Source organism: Erythrolamprus reginae, chromosome 5 (genome assembly GCF_031021105.1).
Source record: "Erythrolamprus reginae isolate rEryReg1 chromosome 5, rEryReg1.hap1, whole genome shotgun sequence".
Taxonomy (NCBI): domain Eukaryota; kingdom Metazoa; phylum Chordata; class Lepidosauria; order Squamata; family Dipsadidae; genus Erythrolamprus; species Erythrolamprus reginae.
Window position 1 is genome coordinate 109,302,022 of NC_091954.1, and position 25,646 is coordinate 109,327,667.

Consider the following 25,646-nt stretch of genomic DNA (forward strand, 5'->3'; position numbering starts at 1 on the left):
AACCGTATAGATGGGGCTGTAAAATCACTATGAAGCGGTATATAAGTCTAAATGCTATAGCTATAAGCAGAACGTGCTACTCTTTTAAAGAGTTGCCTCACCTGGAGCACCAACGTTGAACCAATGTGTTATTTGAACTCAGAAAAATAAAACCCAAAGAACTGGTTCATCAGGTTTTATGAATGCAGCCATAGTATAAGAAAGGTCCTTTGCCTGTTGTTTCTCTTAAGGATGCGAGATTATTTTGACACCTGGATTTAGTTGATGGCATCAATCCTTGGGCTGTTGGCTCAGCATTATCCCAAAAAAACCCTCCACCACCTGGCAATGCAGGTGTCTAGGATACTGCCAAGAAAATTGCATCCTTATAACCAGGCATTGAGCTAGACCCAGTCATTTTTACTTGGCTTTTTAGATACCTGAGGATGAACATTTCATAGCACCTGAAATATCTGCCAGAGACCAAGTTTCATTCAATGGCACCCAACAGTCGCAACAGCAAATCAAAATCTTCATATAATGTGTGCGCTTTTATGAAAAAAAATTTTTTAATCAAACACTAGCTGCACATCTCGCTCAAAAATTGACCAACCAAAATTTTTGGTCATACTTAATTATCAGCATTTTGTTCAACTCCTTTAATTTTTTTTTTAAAGTCCTTCAGAGGAGCATCACAGGGTAATTTTGAAGAAATAAGTTACTTTATTTAGCAGGTTCACAATTCATAGCTTTGGACCGACCAAAGAAAAAACATCAAGGTACCACTTTTTTTTTCTCACCCCCACAAATTAAGAAACTTCAAACCATGTTTGGGGAAAAAGAAACCCTCCGTTTGTGCAACCATAATCTATGTTTTATATGGCAAGCACAATTTCAATTTGCAATGTTCTCTTATTCCTCTCACCATGATTTTAAAAAATAAACATAAACTAATCAAGAAACAAAGTCGTTTTTGCTTGTTCTCCGATGGCATAATTCACGTGAAGGTTTTTGCCATGACAATCGGGCTGGTATTTTATTGACTCTGGAATTGCAGAAAGTTATTTTTCTCAGTAGTTACAATTCAACATTACAGGAAAATGTTGATCACGGTGACTGAAATAAAATTACCAAGTAATCTGCATAGATGAGAAGATTTAACCTTACATATGACAATAAAACTCCAAAAGTAGATGATAAGGTTAAGCATTGACTGCTTATCTGATATTTGGCAAAAGGAAAATTATTTAGGAAGGGTCATTTTACCACTGGATGTACACATGGGTTGTTTTTATTAAATCAACCCAAGTAGAAATTCAGTTTACATTTTTAAAACTTAAAAAAAAAATCATGCACACATACATGGGGATATGTCTGAACATTTTTAGTCTTTGCTAGAGCCAGGCATTTTACATTCAGAAACAAATAATTAAGCCAAATATTTCTGCCACTAAATACAGTCAAACCCTAGCACCACTTTAGACAGTACACGTCCCACTGAAAAGCAGGTGACCAATTTTTGCCTCTGGATTTAAAATCACTTTTTTTTTTTAATTCAAGAATGCTATCACACAAACAACCTCAGTTTTTATGCTACTTAAGACAGCAATGCTTTATGTAATGCAGTTTTTTTATAATTACACAGTAATTATAAATTGTGTAGTACCAAACTGATGGCAAATTCCATTTTGTTGAAAAGGCCTCAACATTGCAAAAGGAATCGTCTTTAAAAAAACAAGAACAACATGGCACCTATGCCCTAATCTTCAGCACAGGGATAGAATTCAGTACATCTCGTTAAAATTAAAACACACACACAAACACAAAAAAAATACATAGCATACATCAATGACTCATTCTGAGAAAGCTGTACCCAAATTTAAAGACAGAAAAACAGCACACACGCACGCTTCGTAGAGTTTTCATAATTCAAGTCTTCGCTGATATTTACACAAGAGAAAAAACAAAGAGTAAATAACATACTTGACTTTGCCAATTCCAGCAGCTAAAAGATTTCCAATTTTTATTCAATGGTTTCCTTAAACTTTTCCAAAAGGTTACGGAGGGAGTGGCTGTAGGATCCTGACGAGAGTTGGTTTAAAAAAAAAAAATCAAGCAATTAAGATTTTTTCCCCTCCTGTTATTTTAGCATCTGCATAAAAGTGCATTTTAATGACATGGATACAAGCAAGAAAACATCATGAACAATATCACACTTGCCCCTTCCGTTCTTAAATATTACAAAGGAGTTTTAAATACCTCAAATCCATGTTTCCAATGTTGTTCTATCGAACAATTGGGGGGGGGTTTGCTTAAGAAAAGGGCAAAGTGGTGTTGAAACGATTAAAAGACAGGAGGTATTTCAAGTGCTGCTATCATATAAAAACACAAAGAATAAAAACCGCATTTTTTAAAAAATGTGTACGGTTGGACAAAAAAAAAAAATAGTGGCAAGCCAAAACACACCGGGACCACAGTGGGTGTAGCATTTTCAATCTTTCATCATGATTGAAAATCCTGAAAATGCTATATGTGCCTCTATTTCTCTCGGCTGGGCAAATTCTTTCCATTTCAGCAAGGTTTCAAAACGGTGGACTTTGAAATAATTGCAATCGGCAGATTCGGAGCTAGGTCCTGACCTAAAGTACATGTTCCGGTTTTCAACTAATTAGTGTTAGCATCGACCTTCAGTGAAATTTAAAGCTAAATACGCTTTATGCTGGGAAAGAGAAGAGGGGAATGTATGTTATGTGGGTGGGAAAAGAGCACGCAAATCACTAGGGCACTTAGTGATATCTGCAGCCAATTGAAGTGGCCACTCGATGACATGTCTCATGGCGTTTCCATGCCAATGCTACACATACATGCGTGTCTGATGCAAGCTGCAGCATTGACATGATAAGGGCATGGCACACATATTGTCACCTGCCCCCGTCCTCTTTGCTGGTACCCAAAAGGACAATCTTGATTTTTTTCCTTTACCACTGAAAACATAACATCTGCATCAGTCTCATTTATGATCCAGCCACGTTAAGAGTCCATAGCTACTCTCCGCTGCAGACAACGGCAGAATCAAGTAAAAAGGATTCTCTCTCTTCCATTGAAAGTGCTGAACTTATTTGGCTGGATAACGTCAAGTGGCATGGAAAAGATGGAGGCCCTGCGATTAAGCGGGAACTCCAGATAGAAAATAATTACTCCCTACACAGACCCCAATGCAAGGGGTGGGGGAGAGATTTCCTCTTTGTGCAGTTGCTATCTAAGACCCTTCATCTCCCGCTCTCAAATCTGAAATTTTAAATATCCGCAGGCGTCAGGCTGGTGAGGTTTGCATAGACCTGCAGGACGTGGGATGTGTCCGAGCGATGATCAGAGTGAGCTGCAGTTGTAAAATAAGAACCCACCCGAGGTGAAGAAGGCTCCCTGGCGGTAGCCGTACTCGCCCTCGAGTGGATTTAGCTTATGCTACTCAGCCTCGACTAAATCTGCCTTACATTCATGGTTATTTTGCAAACCCTTCCTGGGCTCAAATCCAAGAGTTTTATAAAATGTAGCAAGTATTACAAGTTGGGTATTGCATTCAAGTCTTAACAATTCAGTAGGACTTAGCAGCTGGGGGAAGGACAGAGAGAAATCCTTGAAGAGAAAATGAGCCTTTCAAGGATAATAAAACTGGGCAATTAATGAACGGCTAGGTAACTGATGACATTTCAAAACTAACAAGACTGGGTAAGTGTAAGAGCAACGGTGAGCAATTTCTTATTCCCGCATTCGAGTGCCCACTAGTCCTTACTGGGCAAAGCCTCACCTATTGAAACTTAAGAACAGCCACTCCGTAAAACAATAATTGAAGAGAAAGAAAGAGCAGTTAATGTGATCAAATGTGGAGGGGCTCTCCCCGCTTTGGGGATACGGGATAATGACCCAATTCCCAGAAGCAGCTGCCCACACCTGCTTGAGAAACAGTGCGACCCAATTAAGTTAGCAGGAATGCTACTGGTGGTCAGATGAAAAACACTCCAATATCACCCTCCTTTCTTTTGATGCCGCGCACACAACAAGGCGCGGAAACAAGGCGGCCAAAGGACTGTTGTGTTCGTCAGCAAGAAAAGGCCACCCATCAGCAAAAGGAGGATGCTAGAGGAAGCGTCTTCCACCTGGCACGAGGCAGTCTGACATCAAAGGATACCGCAAAGTCATTAGCCGACCGAGAGGTGTCAATGCACCGATGCAGCTGGCAAGCCTGTTCCAGAGAGGGACAAAAAAAAAATCCAGGTTTTTGCTGGGTCTTTTCGACATCCGCTTTCAACCGCACAAGCAAACGACAATGACAACGAGCCCTTCCCACTCACACCGACAAAACAGCTGTAAATCGACCATTTAAAATAACAATAACAATAATAATAATAATAAAAACAATGGATCCAAACACACTGTTTTAGGATAAGTCTCGGCACAGTCGTTGCAGGTAGCCCCAAAACAGGTGAGCTGAAGGTAATTTTGTTTTTCCTCTCGGCTTTTTTTAGAATTAGGACACGTGGACTGTGAGATCGAACTGTGCAACGGGAACACAAAAGAGTTTGCTTGGTGGGGGGAGGAAAAAAACCCAAAACCAGAATGTACTTTAGGTGTGGAAACCGTAAATGTCAAAAAGAGTCATCCAAAAACATGAAAGATCTATGGAAAGCATTTAGGAGATTCCGTTTTTAAAAAAGGAGGGGAGGGACAAGATGATATATCCACAATGCTGGAGTTTCCGAGGGGTTAGGAGGGCAGCCCAGGCTGGGTGAGAGGGCCAAGCCACCTGTAGTCTGATATGGTCCAGGGTATAATCCTTACAAGTTTGCAGCCACCCTCAGCTCTTATCTCTCCGGGATTGGTCTTCGGTCCAGTTCAGTCATTGGCAGAAAGGGACTGCAATTTTTTTCCCCATTATGTTTATTTGTACAGACTAGGTACATGTTAGAAGGTTCCGATAGCGCTACACTGTCGTACTTTTGATTCCAGCAATCTGAGGTCGTGCAAATTCCACAAAGTCATCAATAAGAACAGGCCACGCACCTGAAGGGGGAGGGAAAGAGAGCGGGGGAAAAGACAAAGTGATTATATTTTCCCCTGGCTAATATGATTTTTCTGCTTGTTTTGGAATGCAGTGCCCTAGAACCGTGATGGCGAACCTATGGCATCTGTCTGTATTTACCACACTAAAAGTTAAAACTGACACACTCCTAAAATAATAATTTCTTGAATCTTGAGAAAATAACAATGATAAATTCAAATAAAAAGGGTGACGCCTGAGAGGGTCTTGAGTGACCCCCGGGTGTGTTTGTGTGTCCCCACTTTAGAAAAAAACTGATCTAAATAACCCAAAAGGAAACACAGACCCTCAAAAGAATCAGGTCCTAAGTTGTTACAGGATTTAAAGAGCCATAAAGTCAATACCATCGTATGTCAATGGGCATTCTCTCAATCAGAGAGAAATAGCATTTAGCATTTTAGACATTGTTGTGGTTAGCTCTGGCCCAGCTCCTGCCCCAAGGACTGTGGATGTGGGGGAAACATCCACATGCTGCAGGCCTGTTTTGCCCCGGGTGGAATCTGATGATGAAGGCTCCTCTGACCAAGAAGACATGAGTGACAGGGAGGAGGAGAGTGTGGCAGACAGCTCAGAAGGAGATCAATTATCTAGCTCCTCCTTGGATTCAGAACAAGAGTTAATGATACAGCCACACATGCGGAGAGCGATGCATAGGCAACAACAAATGAGATTATTATCAGAGAAAATGAGGCCACCTGTGGTTGGGTGGGGCTGTGGTCATTAGTGAGGCTGCTATAAAGAGCAGCATGTGGGTTTGGCCATTGTGGAGGATTATCTGATCGTTGTGTTTCGTGACTGCTTTACTGACTTTGACCTTTTGTGTGCTGATTTTTCCCCGCTTTGAAACTAAAGCAGAGCAAAGGGTGTTTCACTTTGTGAAAGAAGAAGGACTGTGAATTGCCTCACAGCTGCAAGCTAAGTATCACAGAACTGATAAGGGACTTGTACAAATTACCAGTTTGCTTGGAGATGAGTGCTCATTGCTATCCCAAAAAAGGGCTTGGTTTAAGTGAATTTTAATTATAAAGAACATTGTTTTGAATTTTCAAATGTGTGTGTGTCTGAAATTGTATCTGTGCATTTTTGGGAGGATTCTACCAGAGAGCTCGACAGAACAAGACATATACTGCTTCATAAGTGCTTTCACGGCCCTCTCTAAGCGGTTTACAGAATCAGCCTATTGCGCCCAACAATCTGGGTCCTCATTTTTCCCTCCTCGGAAGCATGGAAGGCTGAGTCAACCTTGAGCCGGTGGGGGGATTTGAACTGCTGAACTACAGCTAGCAGTTAGGTGAAGTAGCCTGCAGTGCTGCACTCTAACCACTGCGCCACCCGGCTCTTAGGGTGGTGGTGGGGAAAACCAAACACAGGAAAAAGTATGACAGAATATTAAAATGGTGCGTCCCTTTTGCCTGGTCAATGACCTGGTGACTCACAGAAGGGAAGGATTAGTGACTCCACACTAGCTGGTTTAGCAAGCTGGTTTTGTTGAAATAAGGAGGGATTGGGGGGGGGGGGGAACGACACCTCATAGCAGGGAGATGCCATTGAGCGCCATTCATTTTAAAGCCACATTTTATACCCCTAGCTTGCTAAGGGCTGCTCTCTGGGATTAAGTTCATGGTATTTATGGCAATGACCAACCAGCTTTATTTTCAGATGTTGGACAAACAGATAATTGTTTACTCCCTCACTGCTTCACCATTACACAAACAAAAAATAAATAAAAAAGAACCACCCCACCCTGAGAACTGATGAACAAATCAGATTGTAGATAAGTTTTGAAGAAAATGACTAATAGATTAGCAGTGTCAGTGGCACAAACAGAAAGAGTTTGGCCTTGCGCTTAAAGGCACAGGCTAGAAACCAGGAGGCTGTGAATTCTAGTTCCATCTTAGGCATGAAAGTACCTTACTGACTTTCGGCCAATCACCAGGAGGCTGTGAATTCTAATCAGGCCTTAGGCAGGAAAGTCAGCCAAGTGACTTTGGGCTAATGACGAGTTCTAGTCTCACCCTAGGCAGAAACACTGGCTGGGGGACTTTGGACCAGTCATTCTCTCCCAGACCAACTCACCTCACTGGGAGGGGGGGGGGTGTTTGTTGTGGGGAAAATAGAAGGAAAGAGTATATGTTTGCCACCTTGAGTTATTTATAAAAGCCAACCCCGGAACATCTATTAAATGTAGACTTGGACAAAGAGTTCCAACAGCATCAAGAAGCAACCTTACCTTCCTCGTCATAATTTGACATATCATCTGCTATCATTGCACTGAAGTCTAAAAGAAGGTTCCAAGTGTCCTTCGGTATAGATCTTTTATGATGTTCCTGTTTGAGAGAGAAAATACCGCCGTCGTAATTCAAGACATTACTTCTCTATTGACTCCTCAACAGGACTTTATGCTTAGCACACCGTGGTACCAAGACTGGAGAATCTCTCACATTTCTTGGACAGCAAGAGCGGAAATGATCTTGGATCTTGGGATCACATTTTAACCATCTGGCTGAGCCACTGCAGAGCAACCCAGCTTTGGGTCTGAGAGCTGCTTAAATCATTGGTTGGAATAAAGCAGGACCGGGAAGGCATGTAGCTTCAACATTTTCAAAGCACTGAGAGAGACTGTTTCACTTCCACTGAAGGGGCCACTACTGTGTAGTGCTCAAAATTAGTAAGGCTTTGTGCGGCTTTGAGAAGGCCTGTCAAAAGAGGCCTTGGCTGGAGGCTTAGTGCTTCCTCAAGGCTTTGCACCAGATTCAGTGGGCTCATGCAGAATCCACATTGTTTATTCTTTCATTTCTTCATTCATTTCCACAGCTGTCCAATTCAACCAATTGATTGATCGATTGATCGACTGACTGACTGACTGACTGACTGACTGACTGACTGACTGACTGACTGACTGACTGACTGACTGATTCATTCATTCATTCATTCATTCATTCATCATTCATTCATTCATTCATTCATTCATTCATTCATTCATTTATTCATTCATTTTCATTCCCATAGCTGCCTGAGCGATTCTGGTAGCTTACAAATACAGGTAGTCCTTATAACTAGTGTTGGGTGAACCGAACCTGCAAGGTTCAGGCTTGTGCCGAACTTTGCAGTGTTCGACATGCCAAACCCAAACCCCAACTTTTAAAAAAGTTCGGGTAAAGTTCGGGTTCGGCGTTTGGACAAACGCCACTAAACGACGATGCGCTGCTGCTGTTTGGGTTCGGGTAAAATTTGGGTTCGGCAAACTCACCCAAACTTTACGGCAAAGTTTGGGTGAGTTCGCCAAACCCGAACTTCGTGAAGTTCGCCCAACACAACTTATAACCATAATTGTACCTTGAATTACAGTTGTAAAATATGCCGATTAATAAATGGTCACCACATGACCACGCTAAATTTCATGATAGTTTTTTTGTCAGTCATAAAGTGAATCTAGCAATGGGTGGATTCTTTCGCCAGAAACTGGTTTCTGATTAAAAAAAAAAACCATTGCAAATTATGGCCGCATGACTGGGGGATGCTAAAAACAGCTGTGAGTGTCCAAAATGAGATCAGGTGATCATGGGATGGGGTGACAGTGGAGAGTAAGAACTTCATATCTGGGTCTTAAGTAGCAAGGGAAAGGTCTGTTGTAACTCTGAATGGTCACTAAGCCATCGGTTGCAAGTCAAGGACTATCAGCAGAGGCAAAACAAGCTGCCAGTTTGCCCCAATTTCAATCTGACCTCTTATTATGTTCAGAGGCAAAAATTCCTGATCTAGACCCATTTCATAAAGGTATTGCTTACCACATACACACACACACACACACACCCTGTATCTATTTGTTAGAAACAATATTTGAACTTACCAATAAAAATCTGTTCCACAAGTCTAGGAATTTAAACCTCCCGTGCAGTACTAAGTTCCAGTAGGCAATGGCCATTTCTAAATCTGTAACGTTAAAGAGAATTTTTTTTCCTTTAAAAAAAAAGCATTATGATCCAGAATGATTTCGGGAATGGATAATGAATTATCAAAGCAAAAGGAAAAAAATTGTAGCACAAGGATTGTTAGAAACTTCCTGAATTTCCTGATTTTTCACCTTCATCTCCATCAAAGAATTCTCAGACTATCCCAACTAGACACTGGCCATCTTTCAGCTGTGGCGAGGGGGGCGTTTGCCCAGGTTCGCCTGGTGCACCAGTTGCAGCCCTATCTGGACCGGGACTCACTGCTCACAGTCACTCATGCCCTCATCACCTCGAGGTTCGACTACTGTAATGCTCTCTACATGGGGCTACCTTTGAAAAGTGTTCGGAAACTTCAGATCGTGCAGAATGCAGCTGCGAGAGCAGTCATGGGCTTACCTAGGTATGCCCATGTTTCACCATCACTCTGCAGTCTGCATTGGCTGCCGATCAATTTCCGGTCACAATTCAAAGTGTTGGTTATGACCTATAAAGCCCTTCATGGCACTGGACCAGAATATCTCCAAGACCGCCTCCTGCCGCACGAATCCCAGCGACCGATTAGGTCCCACAGAGTGGGCCTTCTCCGGGTCCCGTCAACTAAACAATGTTGGTTGGCGGGCCCCAGGGGAAGAGCCTTCTCTGTGGCGGCACCGACTCTCTGGAACCAACTCCCCCCAGAGATTAGAACTGCCCCTACCCTCCCTGCCTTCCGTAAACTCCTTAAAACCCACCTCTGCCGTCAGGCATGGGGGAATTGAAACACCTCCCCCGGGCATGTTTAATTTATGCATGGTATGTTTGTGTGTGCGTCTGTTAGTATATGGGGTTCTTTTAAATCTTGTATTAATTTTTAAAGTTTTCTGATTATTTATGATTTGTTCTAGCTTGTTGTGAGCCGCCCCGAGTCTTCGGAGAGGGGCGGCATACAAATCTAAATAATAAATAAATAAATAATAAATAAATAAATAAAGCAAGAAAAAGTTTGCAATGGGATTTCCCCTTTTTTCCCTTATTCCCCTTGCTGAGCTCTTCACAATGAGTTTGCTTCTTAAACCTACTCTAAATTTCAGGGGTGCAACAGAGGCCTTCAGGAAGGGAGGGAAAGCTAGAAACGCCTCTAAAAAGCTTCCAAAGCTTTGACAGCACTTTTCCAGGGCTGGTTTTCTTGCAAACTACAATTTTGTTAAACCACACTTGCTGGGGGAATTGTGTATGGCAGGGGTCCCCAAACTTGGCAACTTTAAGACTTCTGGATTTCAACTCTCAGCTATGCTGGCTAGAGAAGTCTGGAAGTTGACGTCCACAAGTCTTAAAAGTTGCCAGGTTTGAAGACCTCTGATCTATGGATATTCCCAATTGTCCAGGTTGTCCCAAAGGTGCTTTCTTTGGGGTGGTGTGGGGGTGGTGGAGGCAACTGGATTTTTTTCTTCTTTTTTCGCTTCCCATCGGATGAGAAGCGAATTGTTTTCAAAGAAAAGCACCTTTGGGACTTGCTGAGGTTTGTCTCAATCGGGGAAAGGCAGTTTCCACTCATCCTGTTCAACCGCAGCGATTGCTGAGAAATTGACTTTCAGGTATGCGACATGAGTCACTTTCTCCCTGAGCTGAGAAATGGTGGCATACATACCTAAACCTTTCTGTCCTGGATTCTTTGCAAAGTTGAAAGTAAACTGGTAAAAGTCCTTAAATCTTCCTGGCTCTTTCAATTCTTGTTCCATTTTAGGAAGCTGGGCCTTTAGCTTTTCTATGCTGTCACATCTGTATTGATACATCAAAAGATTTTTATTTCTCCTTCAGTCAGTGTATTTAGGCTGCGTATTTTTAAAATCCTTCTACAAATTGTACTGATATGGGCGGTCCACAACTTGCAACCGTCTGTTTAGTGACCGTTCGAAGTTACAACAGCAAAGCGTGACTTTTCAAACTTAGAACCAATGTAGCATCCTCGTGGTCATGTGATCAAAATATGAGCACGTGGCATGTATTTATAACAGTTGCACTGCCCCAGATCATGAAATGGTAACTTTTTTTAGCTGGCTACTAACAAGCAACAGCAATAGGGGGAGTCAGATCGGCTTAATGACAGGATTCACTTAACAACTGCAGTGGTTCACTTACCAATTGGGGCAAAAAAGATTGTAACATCTTACTTGCCTTGCTTAGGAACAAAAATCTGAGGCTCAATTGTGGTCGTAAGTCGGCGATTATCGGTATCCTTTATATAGGTAATATAAATTGGGACTGGAATTTCTGTCATAAGTCCTGGTAGTTGCAGGTTGAGTTGGACCTAGTTTTACTACAATTTTGCATGGCTATTAAGTGAATTACATGGTTGTTAAGCCAATGCGGGTTCCCCAATGGGGATTTTTTTTTTAACTGGAAATTGACAATAAAGTTATCAAATCACAACTATGGGACCTCCCCCAAGATGCTGCCACTGGTCATAAATGAGAGCTGGTTGCCAAATTGCCGGAATTAAAATCACATGACTTGGGAATTGTGCAACAATTGTAAATGTCAGTACAAGTCATAAATCACTTTCTCCAAGGTCACTGTGACTTCAAAACAGTCACGAAACAAGTGATTGTACATCAAGGACTACAATTTTTAGAATGGATGATATTTGAAGTTCACTGTGATTTGGTTTATTAAAATAGTAATTAATCTACCACATTTACAAATCAGCTAAGAATGAAATTTCCTCCCAAGGCAGAAGCTTAGAACAATTCTGCGGGAATTCTCACAGCTTCCCTTTGTCTGCTTGAATCAATGAATATGGTAACCACGGCAAATATATATATATGCCTGGAAAAGGTTCATGGAAATTCAGCTATTTGTATATTTAAATCAATTGTCTGATAGTCTGTGCATTTTCCTGAACTTGCCAGTAAACAAAGTCATTTCAGAAAACATCGGGAGTATAAAAGCTGCCATATGGAACACTATCATCTATGTTGCTTCACAGTTTACTCACACCTTGCATCAACACATTTGCCAAAAGAGTAAACAAATGCACAAGTTCAGTTCTAGTACCGATATAGCTATAAGGAATATTGCCTGCTACGCTTCCAGGTACGGTCTCATCCGATATTTTAATGAAGTGAAACACACACCAAAAAAAGAGAGAGTTTTGGGGCCCTTACGGACAGTGCAATCAAAATGCAATGATTTCCCACTTTGTCCATTCAAAATAAATACAGGTTTGCAGTCAGCTTGCTGTACCTATGACAATGACCAACTCCCCCCAGAGATCAGAGTTGCCCATACCCTCCTTGCCTTTCGTAAGCTACTTAAAACCCACCTCTGCCGCCAGGCATGGGGGAATTGAGATACTCTTTCCCCCTAGGCCTTTACAATTTTATGCATGGCATGCCTGTCTGTATGTATGTTTGGTTTTTATATTAATGGGTTTTTAATCGCTTTTAGTATTGGATTATTATTGTACGCTGTCTTATTGTTGCTGTTAGCCGCCCCGAGTCTCCAGAGAGGGGCGGCATACAAATCCAATAAATAAATAAATAATTTTTTAAAAAAAGCTAAACATGAGTCTTCAACAAAGGCTATTTAAAAAGGGGATTGAAAACACTGCCCCCTCTTCATTCAACGTGGCCATTTTAAGGTGTAGATTTCAACTCCAAGAATTCCCCAGACCGCAAGCCCATGCCGGCTGGGGAATTTGGAATGCTGAAGTCCACGCATCTTAAAAGCAATCCAATTTTTTTTTTGGGGTGGGGGGGGGCGACGACTCCACATTGCTATAACTCTTGATGATTATTTTGGGTTTTGCGCTCATGTTTTGCACCGAGGCGCTTGTAGTTGAAAGGATTAGCCGCTGGTGACATCACCGTTGCTCTGGGAACACCCAGTTGGGGGCTCTTTTCATGTTCAGCAGCAGATGCCGGAGTGAAGAGTGAGATTTCAATTCCACCCCATGGCAATTCTCGGGTCTCAATGGCGGGCTTGCTAACCTCCTGCCCAGTGTTTCAACCACTCAAGCCATTGTGTTCCTTACTCTTGATGATTAAAAAAAAAGATTCACGAAGGAGCTTGTAAGTGTTATTTGCCAGAACCAATGCGTAACTAGGCCAGAGAGTGATGGGCAGGAAACCAGGAGTGAATGCTTTTCTGTAAAATAAAACAGCATGTGGGCAGGGTTTAATGCTGCTTTAGCCCAGAGGGCTCTGCATGCATCGCAACATGGGCCCCAGCACTTACCCAAGTTCTGTCATCCCATCCATGAATTCCATCCTTAAGAATTCACACTGCGTCGCAGCTCTGAACTTCCAGGCAATTATCAAGACACTAATGCTGGCCGGGTCTAGTGCCAAGTCGTCGCAAAACTGCTGTATGCCATCTATGCCGATTTTATTCTCATCTTGAGGGTCTTGAAGGTGGAGACAAAAGAAGAATATTTTAAAATTCCTAGAAATAAATACTCCGGCAAGAATGGAACCAGTAGGTGCGATTTCCAAGACAAATCACATGAGAAACTAATTTCTGACTCAAGGGACATTAACTGCTGGCAGCTACTGTTTAACATCAATCTGTGCAATATAAAATGTGTAAGAAGTGTCTCGCAGTCCTTTTGCCTGGAATCACAACTGCAATTGAAAATGGGTCAGTTTTATTTTTCAGCAAGGGGAGAGAGAGAGAGAGAATGAATCAAAATTCATCTCTCACGAAGGACTTCTTTTAAATCCATTTTTAACTCCAGATGAAGAGGCAGCTCTGAATGAGGAGGCTCTGGGTAGAGAGGAAAGTCAGAGTGGAAATGTGGGCAAGGTCAGGTAACTAGATCAAATACAAGAACAAACATGGCTTTTGGTGTTAGAAGGCTCCCCAAACCTTTGCTCTGAGTCAACTACAATATTTACATATTGAAGAAAGTTATAATCATGTCCAGTCAACGAAGCAGTGGAAGTGATGTGCCGGTGTCTGGAGGCTGTTGGGGCCTGGATGGGTGTCAACAGACTCAAACTCAAACCTGATAAGACGGAGTGGCTGTGGGTTTTGCCTCCCAAGGACAATTCCATCTGTCCGTCCATCACCCTGGGGAAGGGGAATTATTGACCCCCTTGGAGAGGGTCCGCAACTTGGGCGTCCTCCTCGATCCACAGCTCACATTAGAGAAACATCTTTCAGCTGTGGCCGAGGGGGACGTTTGCCCAGGTTCGCCTGGTGCATCAATTGCGGCCCTATTTGGACCGGGAGTCACTGCTCACAGTCACTCATGCCCTCATCACCTCGAGGTTCGACTACTGTAATGCTCTCTACATGGGGCTACCTTTGAAAAGTGTTCGGAAACTTCAGATCGTGCAGAATGCAGCTGCGAGAGCTATCATGGGCTTTCCCAAAAATGCCCATGTAACACCAACACTCCGCAGTCTGCATTGGTTGCAGACCAGTTTCCGGTCACAATTCAAAGTGTTGGTCATCACCTATAAAGCTCTTCATGGCACCGGACCAGAGTATCTACGAGACCGCCTTCTGCCGTACGAATCCCAGCAACCAGTTAGGTCCCACAGAGTGGGCCTTCTCCGGGTCCCGTCAACAAAACAATGTCGTTTGGCGGGGCCCAGGGGAAGAGCCTTCTCTGTGACGGAGCCGGCCCTCTGGAACCAACTCCCCCCGGAGATTAGAATTGCCCCCACCCTACTCGCATTTCGTAAGCTCCTTAAAACCCACCTCTGCCGTCAGGCATGGGGAACTGAGATATTCTTTCCCCCTAGGCCTTTACAATTTATGCATGGTATGTTTGTTTGTATGGATGTTTGGTTTTACAATATGGGGTTTTTAGTTGTTTTAGTATTGGATTTACATGCTGGTTTTTTTATTACTGTTGTTAGCCGCCCCGAGTCTACGGAGAGGGTCGGCATACAAATCCAATCAATCAATCAATCAATCAATCAATCAATCAATCCTCTGTTAAAACTGTGGGTACCGTACAAACAAAAAATTGTCGAATTCAGACACAGCATGCTATATCAAAGCCCCCCCCCCCCCCCCCCCCAATTATGCTCTGAAAAGAAATGAGCAATATCCTCAGAGTCAGGAAACTTCAAACCAGTTTCCTAATCAAACGAAAGGTGGCCTTTCAGGGAAGGGAGTTTGGGATTGTTTGGGGATAATCTTTCAAGAAATTTTGTTTATTTATTTATTTATTTATTTGATTTGATTTGATTTGATTTGTATACCGCCCCTCTCCGTAGACTCGGGGCGGCTGACAACAATAATGAAACAACATATAACAAATCTAATATTTAAAATAATATTAAAAAGACCCTTATTTAAAAAACCGAACATACACACACACAAACATACCATGCATAAATTGTATAGGCCTAGGGGGAAGGGAATACAGTAATACCTCGTCTTACGAACTTAATTGGTTCCCGGAGGAGGTTCGTAAGGCGAAAAGTTCGTAAGACGAAACATTGTTTCCCATAGGAAACAATGTAAAATGAATTAATGCGTGCAAGAAAAAAAAAAACCAAAAAACCGCCACCGCCCAGCTGTCACCTTTTGAAACAGCCGGGCGCTTCTCAGTGTTCTCCCAATGCCAAACCCAGAAGTCCGGCAAAAGTTGACGTCACCTTTTGAAAGAGCCGGGGGGCTTCTTGGCGTCCTCCCAAACCCAAACGCCAAACCCAACATGACCTTTGAGTCGTATAATATCTTGTGAGATCCCTAATTTAGGAAAGTATTTGAACCTAGCTACTTAGGAATCCTTTTCAATTTCAAACTCCCTTGGTTTCAAGTTCACCCTCAACCAAGAAGCTAACTGGGCAAAGTTATCCACTAGTTTTAGCCCATCCAGTCATACATGCGAAAAGGGCAGTTGTATGAATGAATGAATGAATGAATGAATGAATGAATGAATGAATGATTCATTATATGTAGTCTACGACTTACAACCATTTGTTTAGCGACTATTCAAAGCTGCAGCGGCACTGAAAAAAGTGACTTATGACCATTTTTCACCTTTACAACCATGGTTAGCGTCCCCGTGGTCATGTGATTTCCATACTTGATTCATATTTATGACAGTCGCAGCATCCTCGGGTCAACCTTTGTGACTTTCTTACAAGCAAAATCAATGGGGAAGTCAGATTCACTTAACAACTGCACTGATTCACCACTGTGGCAAGAAAAGTGATAAAATGGGGCACAACTGTTTCACTTAGCAACAGAAAATTTTGGTTATGATCATTAAGCCAAGGCCTAACGGACAATAAATATGTTTGCTGCCCCCCCTAAGCTCCTTAGGGGCAAGGACTATTTTAAATACCATATTTTTCGGAGCATACGACGCACCTCCCCCCCGGCACCCCTAGAAGAGGCTGAAAATTTGGGTGCATCTTATACACCGAATTGAGGTTTTTTTAAAAAACCTTTTTTTCCCAGCCTAACGTGGTGCTAACAATCTTCCCAGCTTGCAGGATTTTTTCATTGCTACAATGAAGTTTTTCTAGCCCTAAGTATTTGCAGGCTTGTTTTCATTGCTATTTCCTCCAAACAATAATGTACTGAAGCTGACCAGACTAAGGACGGTAGCCAGATGAATATGTAGTAGATTTTTTTCATCTCCCAAAACTAAGGTGCATCTTATACTCGTGCGTCTTATACTCCGAAAAATATGGTAGATAATTAAATAAATGAACAAACCATGCTGTAATATCTAACGCTTAAATAAACACCTCTCTTTCTCAGCCATAGTTTCCCCCCATTGAAATCAACAATTCCTGCTAAGTTCAATCATTCAAAACATTAACAAAAAAAACTTTTTACTCACCTTTGTATCTATTATATAGTTGCTCTAATTTCTTTCGGTCCAGTGATCCCTTAATGTTTTCTCGTATATACAGTTCAGGATTTTGAAAAAAATTATCTGTTGCAACATCTAGCTTCCAGTCATTCTGGGAGAGGCAATTCACTGCTGTTTTCTCACTAGATTGCGTGAAGATCATAAACTGCCGAACTTTATCTTTTTGCGATGACTTCAATTTGTTCTAAAAAAAGAAAAAAAAGTTTAAAAAGAATAGCAGTCAAACCTCACACCCATTTTGCCCTGAGAAGAAAATGCCTCAAAGGAAAACTCCATACATTTAGTCATCTTCAAGATGACGAGTGGGACCTCGTCGAAAAGTCACCAGAAATCTCTGAAACTTACATGGGAAGAAACCCGAATATGCCAACACCTTCATACCTATACCCGTGAAAATATATATATGTGTGTGTGTGTGTGTGTGTGTGTAGATTGTTCTGAGTTCAGGTTTTGCCCCGTGTAATATTTTGAGTGTCTATGCGACGTTTCGGTGAAATCACATTCACCATCATCAGGCTGAAGTTTTAAGCTTCGTGCTGCTGTAAATATGGAATGTTTGCAACTGCCATTTGTTCCTTATATATAGTGTTGGGGGTGGAGATTTGGTTTGAATGTAGCAAATAGATTGGGTGACTATGTTTTAGTGATTTGATTGGTTGGTGGAATCACAATTACTTGAAGGATTGACATGGTGATTATTATGATATGTTTTTAATTGTGATTCCACCAACCAATCAAATCACTAAAACATAGTCACCCAATCTATTTGCTACATTCAAACCAAATCTCCACCCCCAACACTATATATAAGGAACAAATGGCAGTTGCAAACATTGCCAAACTTTTGCCAAACTTCCGGGTTCGGGGTTCGGGGGGGGTGCTGGCAAGCCCCCCAGGCCGGCTGCGACCTTTTAAAACACCCGCGCCGCTTCGCAGCTGTCTCCCGAAGCCGAACGCGGAAGTTCGGCTTTAGCGTTCGGCTTCAGGAGACAGCCGCGAAGCGGCGCGGGTGTTTTAAAAGGTCGCAGCCGGCCTGGGGGGCTTGCCAGCACCCCCCCGAACCCGGGTTCGGGGGGGTGCTGGCAAGCCCCCCAGGCCGGCTGCGACCTTTTAAAACACCCGCGCCGCTTCCCATCTGTCTCCTGAAACGCTAAAGCTGAACTTCCGCGTTCGGCTTCAGGAGACAGCTGCGAAGCGGCGCGGGTGTTTTAAAAGGTCGCAGCCGGCCTGGGGGGCTTGCCAGCACCCCCCCGAACCCCGAACCCGGGTTCGGGGGGGTGCTGGCAAGCCCCCCAGGCCGGCTGCGACCTTTTAAAACACCCGCGCCGCTTCCCATCTGTCTCCTGAAACGCTAAAGCTGAACTTCCGCGTTCGGCTTCAGGAGACAGCTGCGAAGCGGCGCGGGTGTTTTAAAAGGTCGCAGCCGGCCTGGGGGGCTTGCCAGCACCCCCCCCGAACCCCGAACCCGGGTTCGGGGGGGTGCTGGCAAGCCCCCCAGGCCGGCTGCGACCTTTTAAAACACCCGCGCCGCTTCCCATCTGTCTCCTGAAACGCTAAAGCTGAACTTCCGCGTTCGGCTTCAGGAGACAGCTGCGAAGCGGCGCGGGTGTTTTAAAAGGTCGCAGCCGGCCTGGGGGGCTTGCCAGCACCCCCCCGAACCCCGAACCCGGGTTCGGGGGGGTGCTGGCAAGCCCCCCAGGCCGGCTGTCACCTTTTAAAACAGCCGCGCGGCTTCCCAGCAGTTGCCGAAAGCCGTTTTTTTGCGGAGGGGTTTTTGGTTGCACGGATTAATTGACTTTACATTGTTTCCTATGGGAAACAATGTTTCGTCTTACGAACCTTTCGTCTTACGAACCTCCTCCTTGCACCAATTAAGTTCGTATCATGAGATATTACTGTATTTGTTTTCATAGATATATCTACAGCAGCACGAAGCGTACAACTTCAGCCTGATGATGGTGAATGTGATTTCACCGAAACGTCGCATAGACACTCAAAATATTACACGGGGCAAAACCCGAACTCAGAACAATCTATATATATATATTTATATATATATATGATTTTCAGGGGTATAGGTATGTAACTTTTGGTGTGTTCGGGCCTTTTCCCGTGTAAGGTTGAGAGTGTCTTTGCAACATTTCGACAAGATCACACTCGTCCTCTTCAGACTAGGGTTTTGGGCTTCATGCTTCTGCGAATAGTGTGATTGGAGCTGCCGTTTTTCTATAAATAGTGGTGGGGTGTGTGAAATGCTGGCTCAGCTGCTGCAAGTGGGTTGGATGGCTATGTTGTAACATTTTGTTTGGTTGATGGACTCACATTTTGGTTAGTTGATTGACTTGATGGAGTTGTGGTTGTGATAGTCAACAAACGAATCCCAATATATATATTGTGTGTATATATATATATATATATATATATCAGTTGCAGAAGAAGTAAGGCAGACATTCACAAATCGCAATTAGGATATTGATTTCTTAACGTTGCACAGATGAGTTCAAAAGTTACTTGCAAGTCATGTTGTTCACTACTGGTCCAGGTACCTCAACCGAACTCCGAGGTGATGAGGGGGAAAAAAGTTTTGACTGACTTAGGGTTAAATATGAAATGATTAAAAACATTATCAAAATTCAGCAGCATGCACAGTGATACGTGCCTAGTGCCCTTATAATCATAAGTCTGCAAATTTTGGTCATAAGTTGCAGGGGCCATTAAGCGAGCACAGCATTGTAAAGGTTGTTAGGTGAACCCACTGTTCGTTATGGGGTATTTCTGGCACAAACAACATAAACTGTGGTTAAAATAAATCTGGAAAAAAACAAGCTAAACCATGGTCAAACAGCCCAATACAGTTACATGTTCGCTTTTGGGGGGGGGGGGAGAGGCAGGCACAATGTTTGAATTTCAAATTCAAATTTGGATTACAATTGTCTTTGTTGGAGCCTATCATAACTTCAAGCAATAACTGAGCAACCTAAACATAAGTCTAGGACTACCTGTATGAATGTTAACATTGCACATAGACTGAAGCTGTGTTCTTTCTAGTAAAGCTAAAAACACAATTTTCCAGACAATGTGACTGCGGAAAGCCATCATACTAACTATACCATGACTGGAAATACCATCATACATATGGCAAAGCAAGCATTTAGCTATATTCATCTAAAGCAGCGGTTCTCAACCTGGGGGTCGGGATCCCTTTGGGGGGGCGGTTTCACAGAGGTCACCTAAGACCAGGGAAAAAACAAATTTCCCATTGTGTAAGGAACTAAAGCTTCTATTCTGGCGCCTTGGAACATATTTTTACAATCTGACCAATCCGGTGTTTACAGTGGGGGTGTCCTTCTGACCTTCCTGCCAATCAGCTTAATGCTCTGTTGGGTGAATTGGCACTAGACCTATGGTTGGGGTTCACCACAACATAAAGGACTGTATTAAGGGGTTGTGGCATTAGAAAGGTTAAGAACCCCTGATCTAAAGTAACACACACACACACCGGTTTAAGAAGGCTAGTGCAGAAATTTATCCTTCTTAAAAACATTCCTGAGTTATTAATTAGGGCTTAACTAGGGCTAGGATAGAGGTTGCGGTGTCACATTTACTGAGGTTTCTACTTTTCATTTTTTTATTTATAAATAATGATCAGTTTACATTTTACATTTTGTTTATCTCTTACCAAGTTATTTAGTTCTTCATTTCAACTAACGTGACACAACTGCTATGGCCATATAATATGCTATTCCAAACAAATACACATAAACCATTTTATGGCACCTATACTTGAGGTTCAGGGGTAAAAATCCGTGCGCTCAAATTAATTTGTTTACACTGCATCGTCAGCTTAATGTAATTTTTTTTCTTTCTCTTGAGTCATTCTGCTATCCTAGTTTTGATTTAGCTATTCACTTTTTTATATTGTTTCTGTTGAATTGTTTCTGTTACCCCTGACTCTTCAATGACTGTAAATAAATATGAGTGCTAAATATTATGGCACATCACGATAACCTGGTACACACCTCCCACCAAAACACAAAGTATCCCTTCCCATTTTAGCTCCACGTCTTGTACAAAATCAATTATTGTCTATCAATGAACCACAAAGAATATTAGCAAGCACTATATGTGAACTTTTTAGTTTCCCAGAACAGTACTTAAAACAGCAATTACATCTACATATATCTGCCTCTATCTCTTAGCTAACTCCACCTTTGGCAATCTAGCCTGAGTTAATAGCAATAGCACTTAAGACTTATATGCCGCTTCATAGTGCTTTTACAGCTCTCTCTAAGCGGTTTACAGAGGCAGCATATACTGTATATGGGTCTTCATTTTACCCACCTCGGAAGGATAGATGGCTGAGTCAGCCCTGAGCCATGTATAAAATGGCAACAGAGAACAGGACCACAGAGAAATGTCCCTGAGAATGTAAGAGCTGCTTCTTTTACCCCTGTTCTGGGAATGTAAAGCAAGAGTGCCGGAAATTATAATGTGGAAGTACTATACAGTTATTGTAGAATTTCACCCTACATTATTTTGGATAAAAATGTGCCCAGTTTTTGCAACCAACATTTAACTTTTTATAAGGGAATCCTTAATTTAGCCTATATTCCTTCTATATATATTCACATTTTTTAAACAAATAAGATACCTGCTCACATTTGCATGCTTTCAAACTGCTAGGTGGGCAGGAGCTGAGGTGAGTAACAGGAGTTCACCCCGTTAAATGGCGCACAGGTCTTGAACCTTGTCGAACTTTCCCAACAAACCCAGCCTCTTAACCACTGAGCTACCGCACCCTTATTTAAATAGATTCATTTAAATGGTTTACAAAACCATCCAACAGCAACAACAATGGCTATGGGAGAAGGGTACAAGGATTAAAAACCAAAACAAAAAGATATGGACAATGAAACCCCAGGTTAAACCAGCAGGAACCAAATACTGTACATAACTAGTAGAGTTTGCCTGGCTCCTGGCCAGAATGAAAGACGTATAGTCAGATCTTCAAAGTTTTACAAAAGACTGACTAACATGGTTGGGGCCATCAGAATTAAGGGATATATGCTGTGGATGCCATTGTTAGATGGAAGGGACCCCGAGCATGCCTTCCCTATTAGACCTAATGAGAAGGGCAGAAATAATGGGGGATAAGAAGGCAAAAATGTGAACCATAAATTTAATCCAGATGACACATCTATAGAGTTTTCTTGGTAGCATGAAAAAATTATTTGTCACTGTCTTCCAGGCGATGATAATGTCATTGGGATTTTAAATTGTACCCTCTCTTCAAGTACTAACTCTGCTTCATTTCTGAGTTCAACCAAGGTTAACTAGAAACTGGCTACAGTACAAACACACTTTGCCAGAGATAGAGAAATGGCATATCACATCTCTTTCCTAGGAAGCTAAATGCAGAGGCAATAAATTAGTCTAAGGAGAAACATCCTGGATGTACACACTGAAGGTAAAATTAACTGTACATAAAGACAACTGTAAATACCAAAAGAGTACACTGGTACAACTAAATTTCCTGAAGAATTTTATATGCTGTTTTGGGTAGCACATCACTGAGGTTAACAAGTAGCTAGAAAGTGTTCAAACCCACATATATGTACACATATTCATATACATACAACACATAAGAAAAGGTTTTCAAATACTATATTATTATTATTATTATTATTATTATTATTATTATTATTATTATTATTATTTAGATTTGTGTGCCGCCCCTCTCCGAGGACTTGTAGCGGCATACTCATTTACAATATTAATCTGCTCTAAACTAAATTACAAAGCAATTTTCAGATTATATGCTTCAGTACAAATAATTTGAAGATTGCACTATAAAAAAATTATGAAGACCCTAACCCATATACAGATGTTTAAAACTCTGAAAACTAATGGCAAAAAAAAAAAGATTTGGGAACTAGTGTCTTTCATGGCCATTTAGGAAAATAGGTGAAAATATCAACGTATTTCAAAATATGATTTGCTGAATTCTTCAATTGTTAATTTAAGCATATGGATGCTATAACAATAAGGCCCATGTTCCCATCCCTGCTTTAAATATTGACCAACTAAATATAGCACTGTTTGGTGGAACATAGCCATTGCCATCAAATTAATTAAAAATATTTCTCAATTTCCCAGGATAATTCCAAATCTCTCTCTCTCTCTCTTTCTTCTCTCTCTCCCTGTGATACATGCAAAAGGTCGTGACATCATATCAACAGGTCAACCCACTATTCAAGTAAACAAGACTTAAATAGCATAATGCATTCCAACAGTAATTAATGATGTCACTGACTTTTAAAGATGTGTAATACTAGTTTACAACAAGAGTGGAAAAACAAATTAACAGTCTGAATTAAATTCGAACTGAACTGAATCTGCCATTAAATTTTAGTTCTGCAATTTCAAACCATATTCACATAGATTTCTGCAAGGGAGTAGGGGCATTTGAGATGAAATTTTTTTATTTTATTTAATTATTCATTTGTCCAATACACAAATACATAGGAAGAAAAATAGACACGCAGTAATATATATAAGGGTAAAGTGAACTTAGAGGAGAGGATATATGAAAGAAAGAAAATATATATGATAAGTGAGAGAAAGGAAAGACAATTGGACAGGGGACGAAAGGCACACCAGTGCACTTATGTAAAGTGACATGATACAAATACTGACTCGTCATCTTCTGAAAGTTGGTATCAGATTTTGGTCTAGTTTCTTCTTTCTTGTAGATAAATGTTCCTTTTATAAGAAATAAATAAACTAACCATGGGATTGTTGTTGTTATTACTACTTATCATCACAAAGTCAATTCTCCCAACAGAGCTTTAAGCTGATTGGCAGGAAAGTCAGAAGGATACCCCCACTGTAAACGCCTGATTGGTCGGATTGTAAAAATATGTTCCAAGGCGCCAGAATAGAAGCTTTAGTTCCTAACACCATGGGAAATTTGTCTTTTCCAATGGTCTTAGGCGACCCCTGTGAAACAGTCGTTTGACTCCCAAAGGGGTCCCGACCCCCAGGTTGAGAACCACTGATAAGTGTTCAATTTATACCCCAACAACAAATCTGCAAGATAAATTGAGCTGCAAGAAGAAAGGATGATTGACTGCGAGAGACCAATTCTTTAAAAGCTGGACTTGAATCCATACCTTTTCAACTCCTAAATCCAGCACCATCAGACCAAAATCTCCAGCTAGCAGGAATTTCCTCTCCCTTCTGAAAATTCAAAGCCATCCCAAATTGGACAGCGCCTTTTCCCACCAATATACAGTATTTCTCACTCACACACAAAAATAACCCGTCCATAGAAATTTTGCGCCCCCAATTTTGTAAGCACCAAAAAAAGCCACCCACTCCTGGGGATGTTGGGCACACAAGATCTTGGACCCCCAATGAAAAGTTAAAGTCTTTTTTTTTGTGAAATTGGGAAGGAAGAGGGAGGGAGCGGAAGATTCCTGATGATAGGCCACCACTTATTAACTCCTATCCCTTCCTTCCTTCCTTCCCTCCATCCATCCATCCATCCTTTGATTTCTATGCCACCCTTTTCCTCAGATTCAGGGTAGCTCACCACAAAATGAAATACAAAAATATGTAGAAATCTAAAGTTAAAATACATTTCTAAAAGGTATTTTAGAAATGTTACTTAAAACCAATCACTTAAAACCCATCATTCACATTCATTCTGCCATATCTGTCTTCCTTGCAATGAAGACCAAACAATTGCTGGACTTCGCGCCCCCCCCCCATCTCTCTTTCCCATATTCCCTCCTCCAAGGGGAGAAAGAGCCCTCAATTCATCAGCGCCCATTGACCCAAATGGGGGGGGGGGCGCTACACCCAGGAGTACCCCAAATGGGGTGGCTACACCTAAGATTACCCCAAATGGGGGCTACACCTAAGAGTACCTCAAATGAGGGGCTACACCTAAGAGTACCCCAAATGAGGGGGTACACCTAAGAGTACCCCAAATAAAGGGGCAATACCTAAGAGTACCCCAAAAGAGGGGCTACACCTAAGAGTACCCCAATGGGGTGGCTACACCCAAGAGTACCCCAAATGGGGGCCTACACCTAAAAGTACCCAAAACGGGGAGCTACACCTAAGAGAACCCCAACTCCTTCTTGAACGAAGAGCCAAAGCAATGACCCCCTCCCTATATACCCCTCATACACAACCCCACAAAGGCTTTCCGCCTCACGAGGAGAAAATACTTCTGGGCTCCCCGGCATTCATGCCTGGCCTGGATGGGGCGAGAGAGACACCACCACCACCTCATTTCCATCATCGATCCCTCCCGACAAGGGCACGACCCGGGATCCCCGGCGGGGCCGAACCGGGCGGTCCGAATTGCGAGGCGGTCCTTTCTTTCCCCCTCAAGCCGAGCCATAGCCCCGGCATCCCCACCGGCCCCGTTTTCCCCACCGGGCCTGCCCTTTCCTTGCCGGCGGGTTTGGGCTTCCTCCCCCCCTGCGCGGCCTTTGCGGGGTCGCGCCCTCCCGCCACCGGCTAGGCCGCGCGTTGCCAGGCGATGGCGGCGGTTGTTTTTTTTTTTTTTTCCCCTCAGCGGGCGGGCTCTCACCATGGTGGGGCTGGCTGCGCGCGGGCCTCGCTCCCCGCCGGGCCGGCTCAGGCGGACTCTGAGGAGGAGCGGGAGGAGGAGGAGGAGGCGGACCGAGGTTGGCGAAAGCGGCGGCGGCAGCGGTTCCCGGGGCTCCTCCTCGCGGGCCCTGCCTTCCGCCGCTCATGCGCACTGCGCCCAGGCCGC

At 42.6% G+C, this 25,646-nt stretch overlaps 1 protein-coding gene across 2 annotated transcripts; it reads right to left on the reverse strand.

Moving 5' to 3' along the window:
• Positions 1 to 682: 682 nt before the first annotated feature.
• On the reverse strand, positions 683 to 25,646 carry DCUN1D1 (defective in cullin neddylation 1 domain containing 1). 2 transcript variants are annotated; one of them, XM_070753693.1, is made up of 7 exons: positions 25,461 to 25,646; positions 16,823 to 17,039; positions 13,246 to 13,414; positions 10,658 to 10,788; positions 8,928 to 9,010; positions 7,308 to 7,404; positions 683 to 5,040 (listed from the first exon to the last, which is right to left on the reverse strand). In XM_070753693.1, the coding sequence occupies exons 1-7, from the start codon at positions 25,461 to 25,463 to the stop codon at positions 4,961 to 4,963; spliced, it is 780 nt and encodes a 259-aa protein (XP_070609794.1). In that variant the 5' UTR covers positions 25,464 to 25,646; the 3' UTR covers positions 683 to 4,960. The 2 variants fall into 2 exon arrangements, with proteins under 2 accessions (XP_070609794.1, XP_070609793.1); XM_070753692.1 differs by lacking the exon at positions 25,461 to 25,646 and adding an exon at positions 24,028 to 24,114.